Source organism: Oryctolagus cuniculus, chromosome 21 (assembly GCF_964237555.1).
Source record: "Oryctolagus cuniculus chromosome 21, mOryCun1.1, whole genome shotgun sequence".
NCBI lineage: Eukaryota > Metazoa > Chordata > Mammalia > Lagomorpha > Leporidae > Oryctolagus > Oryctolagus cuniculus.
Window position 1 is genome coordinate 9,408,897 of NC_091452.1, and position 13,018 is coordinate 9,421,914.

The 13,018-nt window shown below is 46.4% G+C and overlaps 1 protein-coding gene across 4 annotated transcripts in view; it reads right to left on the reverse strand.

Annotated features, from left to right (window-relative positions):
* Positions 1 to 13,018, reverse strand: part of NAA25 (N-alpha-acetyltransferase 25, NatB auxiliary subunit) — an 87,457-nt gene that overhangs the window by 62,676 nt on the left and 11,763 nt on the right. For all 4 annotated transcript variants that reach the window (XM_051826818.2, XM_002719754.5, XM_051826817.2 and 1 more), the window contains exons 2-3: positions 4,648 to 4,733; positions 2,821 to 2,959 (exon numbers count right to left, since the gene is read on the reverse strand). In XM_051826818.2, the coding sequence (XP_051682778.1) occupies positions 2,821 to 2,959; positions 4,648 to 4,733 (225 nt within the window). The remainder of the gene's footprint in view (positions 1 to 2,820; positions 2,960 to 4,647; positions 4,734 to 13,018) is intronic.

Below are 13,018 nucleotides of genomic sequence, written 5' to 3' on the forward strand. Positions count from 1 at the left end.
ACATGAGGGCAGAGAGAGAATCTTTCATGTTTGATTCGAAGATACTTGTCACAGAGAAATATTCAACCAATATTTGTAGAGTAACTTTTAAAACACCAGGGGTGGGGGCCAGTCAGTGGTGCAGAGTATGGTGCCAACATCCTATATGGGCACCAACTGGAGTACCAGCTGCTCCACCATTTATTTACTTATTTATTTTTTTGCATTTTATCTATTTATTTGAGAGGTAGAGTTATAGAGAGAGGGAGAGACAGAGAAAGGTCTTCCACCTGCTGGTTTAATCGCTAAGTGGCTGCAACACTGAGCCAATCTGAAGCCAGGAGGCAGGATCTTCTTCCAGGTCTCCCACACAGATGCAGGGGCCCAAGCAGTTGGGCCATCTTCTACTGCTTTTCCAGGCCATAGCAGAGAGCTGGATCAGAAGAGGAACAGCAGGGACCTGAACTGGTGCCCATATGGGATTCCAGCACCATAGGCAGAGGCTTAGCCCGCTACACCACAGCACCAGCCCTACCCCACTTCTGATCCAGCTTCCTGCTAATGTGCCTGGGAAAGTAGTGGAGAATGGCCCAAGTCCTTGAGCCCCTGCACCCTCATGGGAGACCTGGTTGAAGCTCCTGGCTCCTGGCTTTGGCCTGGCCCAGCCCCAATCCTTGAAGCCACTGAAGGATAAACTAGAAGATGGAAGATTTCTGTCTCTCCTCTCTCTAAGTCTGCCTTTCAAATAAATAAATATATTTTAAAAAATCACTAGGGGAGAATCCATATCTCTAAATCAACATCACCCCTAAATGATCAAATCAAAAAAACTTTTTTTGTAGAGAATTAAAAACAGGGGCTGGTGCTGTGGCATAGCAGATAAAGCCACCATCTGCAGTGCTGGCATCCCACATGGGTGCCAATTTGAGTCCCAGCTATTCCACTTCCGATCCAGCTCTCTGCTATGGCCTGGGAAAGCAGTGGAAGATGGCCCAAATCCTTGGGCCCCTGCATCCGCGTGGGCCCAGGTCTCTGCGTGGGAGACCTGGAAGAAGCTCCTGGCTCCTGGCTTTGGATCTGTGCAGCTCCAGCTGTTGCGGCCAATTGGGGAGTGAACCAACAGATGAAAGACCTCTCTCTCTCTCTCTCTCTCTCTGCCTCTTCTTCTCTGTGTGACTCTGCCTTTCAAATAAATAAATAAATCTAAAAGAATTAAAAACAAAGTTGAACTAGAAAATGACATTCTGCCTACTACACTGGCAAAACTTTTAAAGGTGATGAATACCAAGTGTTGACAAGGATGTGAGACAGCTAGAAATGCCAGTCCATTCAGAAAACAAGTTGGAAAAAAAACTAAACAAATTGACATTATCTTTACCGTTAAGCTAAATACAAACTTACCGTATATCCCAACAATTACATTCTTAAATTGTGGTATGGTCACCCAATAAAATTTTTTTGAATGGTCTATAGTAACTAGACTATTAGATGAAAAATTCAAGTCATAGAATACCTACAGTACAAATCCATGTATATAAAGTTCAAAATCAAGCGGCTGGCACTGTGGCTTAATGGTAAAGACCACCAGCTGGGGCACCAGCATTCCATATGGGCAGGTCTCATGTCCTGGCTGCTCCTCTTCCCATTGAGCTCTCCGCTACCGCTGGGAAAGCAGTAGAAGATAGCCCAAGTGCTTGGGCCCCTGCACCCACATCGGAGACCCAGAAGAAGCTCCTGGCTCCTGGACGGCTCAGCTCCAGCCACTGTGGCGATTTGGGGAGTGAACCAGTGGATGGAGGACACCTCTCCCTCTATCTCAGCCTCTGCCTCTCAGCAACTCTGCCTTTCAAATAAATAAATAAATCTCTAAAAAACTTAAGCAAAACTACTAATGCATTATTTAGAAAAATAAATGTATTTAAGGACTTAAAGAAAAGCAAGAGAATAATAAACATTCAGGGTGGCAAGTAACTGTTGGGGACAAAAAAGAGAAACTGAGAATTACAAACAACAGATACAGGAAGTCTTCCTAATACTGATAATGCCCTATCTTTAAATTAGGTGGCTGGCTCATGTGTGCTATTATACATCAAATTTACTAGTGCGTTATATAAAATATATTTTTAAAATATTAATTATAGAAAGTATTATTTCATGATATAATATTTAAGAAATCAGTGAAAATTTTATTTAAAGCAGCAGCAAGGAAATGTCTGGCCCACAGGGTATCTAAGATCTACAAAATCATTTGGCCTGGCCCTGCCAAGACAACTGAAGGTGGGACTCAAAATTCAAAGAATCTACTAGCGGGTTCATTTTTAAGTTGGTAACTATATGGTCCACGAATGCTGTTATCAATCCCCAAATGGCCTTTGAAGGATAAAAGGTTCTCCACTCTGAAACAACTTGCGTGCAAATGAAATGATGGACTGTCTAGCATACACTCTGAAACCATCTGGCAGGGGGAAGGGCACAGACAAAATAAAACTGGCCATGTGTTAATAAGTGCTGACGGTGGGTAACTGGTACACAGGGTTATCTATCCTCTTTCTGTCTACATCTGAAATTTCCCATGTTAAAAAAAATAAGCCTTCCATTTAACAAATCAAAATGTCACAAATGACCTCACTTTAACCCCTTATTCCAATCCAAGAATCCTAATAAACTATCCTCCCTGCCTACAGATGTCACAAACCATGATCAGTGCACCACGCTCTTACCATCCACTGAAACCATGAGTGACAAATAAATCAGATAAAGCCACAACAGGGAACACAATCAAAAAACATCCAAAATCCTAAGCTCTGGTATATAAACAATGAGATGAAGAAGCAAACGTACGTCGGTGCATCTCTCGGTAAAGGATAGTCAGAGCCTGCAGTGAGTTGTCGTCTGTAGGTTCAAGGGCTGCCACTTCCTGTGCCAAAGTGAAGGCTTCCTCTTGTTTTCCAGTTCTCTGCAAGCCAATCGCCTTTAAAACCTGACAGAAAAGAAAGAAAATTCAAGTCCTTTTTTTTTTTAAAGTTTTATTTAGTTGAAAGGCAGAATGAGTGAGGGAGAAAGGGAGAGAGGGGGAGAGAGAAGAGAGGAGAAAGAGAAAGAGAGAGAGAAGATCTCCCATCAACTGGTTCATTCCCCAAATGGCCACAACAGGCAGGTCTGGGTCAGGCTGAAGCCAAGAGCCTGGAACTCCATCTGGGTCTCCCACATAGGAGAAAGCAGGGCAGCTAGGACTCGAATTGGCGCTCATGGGATGCTGCTGTCACAGTCGACAGATTAACCCGCTGTGCCACAGTGCGGCTGAAAACTCAGTTTTTAAAAGGAAATAAGAAAGTCAATCTGAGCCGGCGCCGTGGCTCAATAGGCTAATCCTCCACCTTGCGGCGCCGGCACACCGGGTTCTAGTCCCGGTTGGGGCGCCGGATTCTGTCCCGGTCGCCCCTCTTCCAGGCCAGCTCTCTGCTATGGCCAGGGAGTGCAGTGGAGGATGGCCCAGGTGCTTGGGCCCTGCACCCCATGGGAGACCAGGAAAAGCACCTGGCTCCTGGCTCCTGCCAGGATCAGCGCGGTGCGCCGGCTGCAGCGGCGGCCATTGGAGGGTGAACCAACGGCAAAAGGAAGACCTTTCTCTCTCTGTCTCTCTCTCACTGTCCACTCTGCCTGTCAAAAAAAAAAAAAAGAAAGTCAATCTGAAAGCAAAAATTTTAAGAAATGCCTGGTTACTGATGAAACAAACCTAGTTTTACTGAAAATATCAACAAATCAAGATTCCTTCCTATTTCTGTCATATTAAGAGTGTTCGATATTGCTTAAAAGAACTCTGTGGTGGTTGGCGCTGTGGTATAACACGTAAAGCCTCTGCCTGCAGTGCCAGCTGGAGTCCTGGCTGCTCCACTTTTTAAAGATTTATTTTATTTATTTGAAAGACAGAGTTATAGAGAGAGAGGCAGAGAGAGAGAGAGAGAGGTCTTCCATCCTCTGGTTCACTCCTCAGATGGCTGCAACAGCTGGAGCTGCGCCAATCCAAAGCCAGAGCTTCTTCTGGGTCTCCCACGTGGGGCGCAGGGACCCAAGGACTTGGGCCATCTTCTACTGCTTTCCCAGGCCATAGCAGAGAGCTGGATCAAAAGAGGAGCAGCTGGGACTAGAACCGGTACCCATATGGGATGCCTGTGTTTCAGGCCAGGGCTTTAAGCCACTGCGCCACTACTCCAGTCCTTGGCTGCTCCCAGCTCCCTGCTAATGCACCTGGGAAAACAGCAGAAGGTGGTCCAAGCACTTGGGCCTTTGCACCCACCTGGGAGAACTGGACAAAGCTCCTAGCTCCTGGCTTCAGCCTAGCTCCACCCTGGCCGTTGCAGCCACTTAGGGAGCAAACCAGCAGATGGAAGCTCCCTCTCTTTCCCTGCCTCTACTTTTCTCTCTGTAACTCTGCCTTTCAAGTAAATAATTTTTAAAAAACAAAAAAGAACCATGCAAAAACAAAATAATTAAATCAGATGAGCAATATCCAAAGAAACAATAGCTAGCTTTTAATCAAATCCTACTGGAGGCAGATAGTCAAATCAGGAAAACAAAAAACAGCTGCTACAGAGAGGAAGCATCTTTTCCCTTTAAGGCAAATTACAAATACAACCCAAACATATGTACACCAGGGCAAATACTTACCTTAGCACAATGAAGATCTTTATGTTTCTTCAACAGTTTATCTGCTTGCTGAATTGCCATTTTATTATTACCATTATCAAGATAATCTGTGAAAAAAGAAAGTATGACAATTACTTCAACAAAAAGTATGAAAAATGCACACCTGATATCAGACATTTCAGAAAGTATTTTAAAAATATCAAGGGGGCGGGCCGGCACCACGGCTCACTAGGCTAATCCTCTGCCTAGCGGCGCCGGCATACCGGGTTCTAGTCCCGGTCGTTGGCACCGGATTCTGTCCCGGTTGCCCCTCTTCCAGCCAGCCCTCTGCTGTGGCCCGGGAGTGCAGTGGAGGATGGCCCAGGTGCTTGGGCCCTGCACCCATGGGAGACCAGGAAAAGCACCTGGATCCTGGCTCCTGCCATTGGATCAGCGCGGTGCGCCAGCCACATCGCGCTGGCCGCGGCGGCCATTGGAGGGTGAACCAACGGCAAAGGAAGACCTTTCTCTCTGTCTCTCTCTCTCTCACTGTCCACTCTGCCTGTCAAAAAAAAAAAATATATATATCAAGGGGGCAGACACTTGGTGTGGCAATTAAGACCCTGCTTGGGGGCCGGCGCTGTGGCGAAGCAGGTTAAAGCCAGGGCCTGAAGCGCCGGCATCCCATATGGGCGCCAGTTCTAGTCCCGGCTGCTCCTCTTCTGATCCAGCTCTCTGCTATGGCCTGGGAAAGCAGTGGAAGATGGCCCAATCCTTAGGTCCCTGCACCCGTGTGGAAGACCCGGAAGAAGTGCCTGGCTCCTGGCTTCGGATTGGCGCAGCTCTGGCTGTTGCGGCCATCTGGGGAGTGAACCAGTGGATGGAAGACCTCTCTCTCTCTCTCTCTCTCTCTGTAACTCTGTCTTTCAAATAAATAAAATAAATCTTTAAAAAGAAAGATCCTGCTCGGGACACCCATGTCATATATCAGACTCCCTAGTCGAGCCCTGGCTCCCCTTCTGATTCCAGCTTCCTGCTCACACACACCCTGGGAAGCAACAAGTGATTCCTGCCACCCACAGAAGAGACTCAGAGTTCAGCTCCTGGCTTTGGCCTGGCCCAGCCCTGGCTGTTTCAGGCACATCAGGAGTAATCCAGCAGAAGGAAGACTGGAGATAACCGTCTTTCTTTCAGTTAAACAAATGAAAAACAGAAGCAGGTTTTAACTCTGAAAAGCTAAGATAGTTCAGAATAAAATCTTTTATCACTTATAATTCTAATTCTTTACATTACAGTCATCTCTCATCCAAAAGCAATATAGTCAGATTATATTAACTGTCAATGAAGATTCAGGATTTTATGTATTTAGATGATTATACTATTTTTATCTATGGGCAATGAATAGCTTTAGTCACCAAAATGTTAAAAAAATCAAAATAATATTCAATCTTCAACTCTTCCAAGTGAATAGGTTTCCTTCAATAAAATGTCTGCCACAGAGTTAAGTATAACTCACTAAAGGAGAAAATAAGAGAAATATTTACTGGTAAGATTGGCTGGGTGGGGCAGGCTGCTGCTTGGAACACCCACATTCCAGATTGGAGCAACAGTTCAAGTCCTGACTACTCCACTTCGTCCAGTTTCCTGCTCATGCACTGGGGAAGGAAGTAGACAGCAGTTTGGGTACCTGAGCCCCGGCCACCTACCTAAGAGACCAGGTTGCAGTCTTGGCTCTGGGCTTCAGCCTGTCCCCGCTCTGGATACAGTGGGCATTTGAGGAGTGAAACACTAGATAAAAGTACTCGCTGGCCAGCGCCATGGCTCAATAGGTTAATCCTCCGCCTGCGGCACTGGCACACCGGGTTCTAGTCCCGGTCGGGGCGCTAGATTCTGTCTGGTTGCCCCTCTTCCAGGCCAGCTCTCTGCTGTGGCCAGGGAGTGCAGTGGAGGATGGCCCAGGTGCTTGGGCCCTGCACCCCATGGGAGACCAGGATAAGCACCTGGCTCCTGCCTTCGGATCCGCGCAGTGCGTCGGCCACAGCAGCCATTGGAGGGTGAACCAACGGCAAAGGAAGACCTCTCTCTCTGTCTTGCTCTCTCACTGTCCACTCCGCCTGTCAAAAAAAAAATACTCACCCCTTCCCCCAACCGTATGTCATTTTGCTCATTCAAATAAATAGCTTTTTTTTTTTTCAAGAGATATCTCTTTATTTATTTGAAAGTCAAAGTTACAGAGAGGGTTGGAGAGACACAAAGAGAGATCTCCACTTGCTGGCTCACTCCCCAGATGGCTCAACAGCCAGGGCTGGGCCATGCCAAAGCCAGGAGCCAAGAGCTTCATCTGGGTCTCCTATGTGGGTGACAGAGGCCCAAACACTTGGGCCATCCTCCCACTACTTCTCCCAGGCCATTAGCAGTGAGCTGGATCAAAGTGGAACAACCAGGACATTCACAGGTGCCAGCTTTATTCACCATGCCACAACAACAGCCCCAATAAACAGATCTTTAAAAAAAATGGAGAATGGGAAACAAAGTCCAATAATAGTAGGAGTGGGCAAGGATACATAGAGAAAATAGCATTTTCAAACACTGATTAAATGAGAAATTAACAACACTCATTTGAAAAACTGACTTCTAGGTTCCCCTAAGATATGTATATCTGTTCCAAGATTTTATTGCTTATTTATTTTTACTTATTGGAAAGGCAGAGGGAGACAGAACACACCCCAAGACCATATAAGTGCAATCTTTTTTCTTTCAAAGAGAAAAGCAAGATTTATTTAAGTCACAAATCTGCCAGCACACCTGGAGGGGGTCTCCAAGACAGGCAGACCTCTTTTTTTTTTTTTTTAATCAAAGAAGCAATTATTATTTCTGGTGAGATCTTTTTTTAAGATTTATTTATTTATTTGAGAAGTAGAGTTACAGACAAAGAGAGACAGAGAGAAATATCTTCCACCCACTGGTTTACTCCCCAAATAGCTGTGACAGCTAGAACTGGGCTGATCCAAAGCTAGAAGCTAGGAGTTTCTTCTGGGTCTCCCACGTGGGTACAGGGGTTTTCCCAGGCCACAGCAGAGAGCTAGATGGGAAGAGGAGTAGCCAGGACTTGAACCAGCGCCCACATGGGATGCCAGCACTGTAGAGCTAAGCCACAGTACCAGCCCCAAGTGCAATCTTCTACCCTGTTAGTTTACTCCCAAAGGCTTGCAACAGCCAGAGCTGGGTCCAGCTGAAGCCAGGAGTCAAGAACTCCATCTGAGGCTCCCACATGGTTGGTAGGGACCAAAGTACTTGAGGCACCATCTGCTGCCTCCCAGAAGTGCATTAGTAGGAAACTGGATGGAAAAAAGAATCAGGACTCGTTCCCAGGCACTTTGACTTGTGACGCAGAGGTTTCAAAGAGCACCTTAACCCACCGTACCAGAATGCCCACCACTCCCCCAAATTTTTTATTGTATATATTTAAGGTATACAACACGATTTTTTCATAATTTTTTTCAAGATTATTTGAAAGGCAGAGTTACAGAGAAGCAGAGGGAGAGAGAGATGGCTGTAATGGCCAGAGCTGGGCCAATCCGAAGCCAAAAGCCAGAAGCTTCTTCCCGGTCTCCCATGTGGGTGCAGGGGCCCAAGACTTGGATTATCGTCTGCTACTTTCCCAGGTGCATTAGCAGGGAGCTAGATCAGAAGTGGAGCAGCCAGAATTTGAACCCACATCCACATGGGATGCCAGCAATGCAGGCCACAGTTTTACCTGCAATGCCAAAGCGCCAGCCCCAGTATGATGTTCTGATATACATAATACATAATGATCAGTAGTCAAGCAAATTAAGTTACTTTTTCGGTATGGTAAGAGCAGCTAAAATTCTCTTGCAAACTCTCGGTGTATCGGTGTACTATGCAGTATTATTAACTGCAGTCCTCAGGCTGTACATCACATCTCTAGCCTTAATCACGCTACATGATTCCAAGTTTGTATCCTCTGGTCTACATCTCTCCATTTCTTCCCCTTGCCTGCTCCTGGTAACCACTGTTGTGTTTCTATGTATTCAACATAGATTTCACATGCAAATGTGACAACGTAGCATTTTGCTTTCTATGTCTAGCTTATTTCACTTAGCATACTGACCTTCAGGTTCATCCTTGCTCTCAAAACAGTAGCATGTCCCTCTTTCTTAAGGTTCAATAATATTCCATTAATAATTTCCTTATTCATTCATCTGTCAGTGGATCCTTAGGTTATTGTCATATCTTGTCTATTGTGAATAATGCTATAATGAACATGGAGGAGCAGCTCCCTCTTTGACGTACTGATGTCATTTCCTTTAGGTATATTATATACATGAGAAATGCTGGGTCATATGGTAGTTTGATTTTAATTTTTTGAGGAACCCACATACTATTTACTATAATGGTTATACCAATTAATTCCCATCAATGAAATAGAAGAATTCCTTTTTCTCCATATCCTCACCAATACCTGATTCTCTTGTTTTTTTAACAGCCATACTAACAGGTGTGAAGTGGTATCTCACTATGGTTTTAACTTGTATTTTACTAATGGTTAATGATATTGAGCACTGGGTCCTGCACTGTGAAACACCAGGTTAAGCCACTGCCTGCAATACCAGCACCCCAAACAGGTGGATGGAAGATCTCTCTGTCACGAAAACTTTCAAGTAAAATCTTTTTAAGAAAAGATTTATTGGGGCCAGTGCTGTGGCCAGCAGGTTAACGCCCTAGCCTGAAGTGCAGGCATCCCATATGGGCACCGGTTTGAGACTCAGCTGCTCAACTTCCTATCCAGCTCTCTGCTATGGCTCTGGGAAAGCAGTTGAAGACAGCCCAAGTCCTTGGGCCCCTGCGCCCGCGTGGGAGACCAGGAAGCAACTCCTAGCTCCTGGCTTCAGATAGGCACAGCTCCAGCCATTGTGGCCAACTGGGGAGTGAACCATAGGATTGAAGACTTCTCTCTCTCTCTGCGTAACTCTTTCAAATAAATGAATAAATCTTAAAAAAAAAAAAAAGATTTTTTTATTTATTTTAAAGTGACAGAGAAAGGCAGAGATAGAGAGGTCTTCATCCACTGGTTCACTCCTCAAATGGCTGCAATGGCTGGAACTGAGTCGATCCAAAGCCAGGAGCCAGGAGCCTCCTTCGGGTCTCCCATGTAGGTGCCACCCTCCACTGCTTTCCCAGGCACATAAGCAGGGAGCTGGATCAGAAATGGAGCAGGCAAGGACTCAAACTAGTGCCCATATGGGATGCCAGCGCTGCAGGCCAGGGCTTTAACCCTCTATGCCACAGCAACAGCCCCATAAATAAATCTTTTTAAAAAACTGATGCTGGGGGCCAGCTCTGTGGCGTAGTGGTTAAGGCCGCTGCCTACATGGCTTGCATCCCCTATGGGTGCCGGTTCGAGTCCCAGCTGCTCCACTTCAGATCCAGCTCTCCACTATGGCCTGAGAAGGCAGTAAAAATCCTTGGGCCCCTGCACCTGACTGGGAGACCTGGAAGAAGCTCCTGGCTCCTGGCTTCAGACTGGCCCAGCTCCAGCTGTTGCAGCCATTTGGGGAGTGAACCAGTAGACGGAAGACTCCCCCCGCCTTACTCCCCCACCCCCCAGCCTTTCAAATAAATAATTAAAAAAAAAAAAAAAAAACTGATGCTGAGCACCTTTTCATATACTACTGGCCACTTCTAGGTCTTCTTCGGAAAAATGTCCATTCAGGCCCTTTGCCCATTTATAAAAAAAAAATCATGTAATTATATACTTATTTGAAAGGCACAGAGAGAGACAAAGACAGAGATCTTCCATTGACTGGCTCACCCCTCAAATACCCACAACAACTGTGGGGTGGAGGGAGCAGCCCAAAGCCAGGAGGCTGAAACTCAACCAGGGTCTCCCAAACTATGGTAGAGACCCAAGGTACTTGAGCTATCACTGCTGCCTCCCGGGTGTGCATTAGCAGACAAATGAAATCAGATGCCAAGCTGGGAGTTGTACCCAGGCAACCTGATATGGGATACAGGTGTTAACATGTTACCTTAACCAAATGTCTGACACTGCCCATTTAAAATTTTATTTATTTATTTATTTGAGAAGTACAGACACAGAGTTCTTACCTACTCAAATGCCTACAATGGCTGGGGCTGGACTGCGATCCAGGTCTCCGACATGGGCGGCAGGAACCCAGTTATTTAAGCTATCGCTGCTGCCACTCAGGGTCTTCACGGGCAGGAAGTAAACCCAGATACTCCAATGTGGGATCACTAAGCTATACACCACTTGCTTTTTTCAATTTTTTAAAAAACTATTTATTAATTTATTTGAAAGGCAGAGTTAGAAAGAGAGGTAAAGACAGAGAGGTCTTCCAATCTGTCCCCTTTGCCCATTTTAAATCAAGTTATTTGCTTTTTGCTTGCTTGTTTTTTTATTAAGTATTATGATGCATTACATATTTTAAGGAATACGGAGACCCACAATAAAATTGTGATGCAATCTATCATTATTCAAAAGTTTAACAAAAGTAAAGGTTTATTTATTTATTTGAAAGTCAGAGTTATTCAGAGAGAGAGAAGGAGAGGCAGAGAGACAGTGTTCTTCCATCCACTGGTTCACTCCCCAGATGGCCGTGCCAACCGGAGCTGCGCCAATCCGAAGCCAGGAGCCAGGAGGTTCCTCCGGGTCTCCTGCGTGGGTGCAGGGGCCCAGGAACTTGGGCCATCTTCTACTGCTTTTCCAGGCCATGGCAGAGAGCTGGATTGGAAGTACAGCAACTGGGACTCGAACCGGCGCCCATATGGGATGCCGGCACTGCGGGCAGTGGCTTTACCTGCTACGCCACAGTGCTGGCCCCACTACAGCAAAGAATTCCAGAAGATCTGGAAGTAGGGCCAGCTTTGTGTACAGAGGGCTAAGCTGCTGCCTGCAACACCCACATCGCGTGAGTGCTGGTTCAGGTCCCAGCTCTTCCACTTCAGATCCAGCTCCCTGCTAATGCACCTGGGAAAACAGTGGAAGATGACCCAAGTGCTTGGGCCCCTGCACCCAAGTTGGAGACCCACATGGAGTTCCAGGCTCCAGGCTCCAGGCTGGTCCAGACCCAGTTATTGCAACTATTTGGGGAGTAAACCAGCAGATAGACTGTATCTCTCGGGACTCTCTATAAATCTTTCAAATAAAATAAAATAAACGTGAAACAAAACAAAACAAAACTTAAGCTGCTCTAAAACTAAAAACAATTAATTTTAAAAAAAGGTCTAGGCCGGCGCCGTGGCTCACTAGGCTAATCCTCCACCTTGCAGCGCCGGCACACCGGGTTCTAGTCCCGGTCGGGGCGCCAGATTCTGTCCCGGTTGCCCCTTTTCCAGGCCAGCTCTCTGCTGTGGCCCGGGAGTGCAGTGGAGGATGGCCCAAAGTGCTTGGGCCCTGCACCCCATGGGAGACCAGGAGAAGCACCTGGCTCCTGCCATCAGATCAGCGCGGCGTGCCGGCCGCAGCACGCGGGTCGCGGCAGCCATTGGAGGGTGAACCAACGGCAAAGGAAGACCTTTCTCTCTGTCTCTCTCTCTCACTGTCCACTCTGCCTGTCAAAAATAAAATAAAATAAATAAATAAAAAAAGGTCTAACATAAGCAAAAGGTTTAAGCCAAGGTTCATTTCCAGAAAAGGAAAATGAAAAATGTTGTAAATGGGAAACAAGTAAGGTAGCTGTCAATATTACATATATAAAGATGAGTGGGGGCCGGTGCTGTGGCACAGTGGGTTAGCGCCCTGGCCCGAAACACAGGCATCCCATATGGGCGCCAGTTCCAGTCCCAGCTGCTCCTCTTCTGATCCAGCTCTCTGCTATGGCCTGGGAAAGCAGCAGAAGATGGCCTAAGTCCTTGGGCCCCTGCACCCACGTGAGAGACCTGGAAGAAGCTCCTGGCTCCTGACTTCAGGTTGGCGCAGCTCCGGCTGTTGCGGCCTATTGGGGAGTGAGCCAGCGTATGGAAGAGCTCGCTCTCTCCGTCTAACTCTGACTTTCAAATAAATAAATAAATCTTAAAAAAAAAAAAAAAAAAAAAAGATGAGTGAACACAGGCCAGTTCGCAACCCACTACCACTATCAGGTTCATCTTTGCTCATCAAGGCCCCAAATTAGCATAAATATGGACAACTGAAAATCTATGGCCCAATCTCCCAAACAGAAACGACTATCATTTTGTCATATGGTTTACATTTTTTTCCAATGAACACTTCATTAAAACTTTTTTTTTTTTTTTTTTTTTGACAGGCAGAGTGGACAGTGAGAGAGAGAGACAGAGAGAAAGGTCTTCCTTTGCCGTTGGTTCACCCCCCAATGGCCGCCGCGGCCAGCGTGCTGTGGCCGGCGCACCACGCTGATCCGATGGCAGGAGCCAG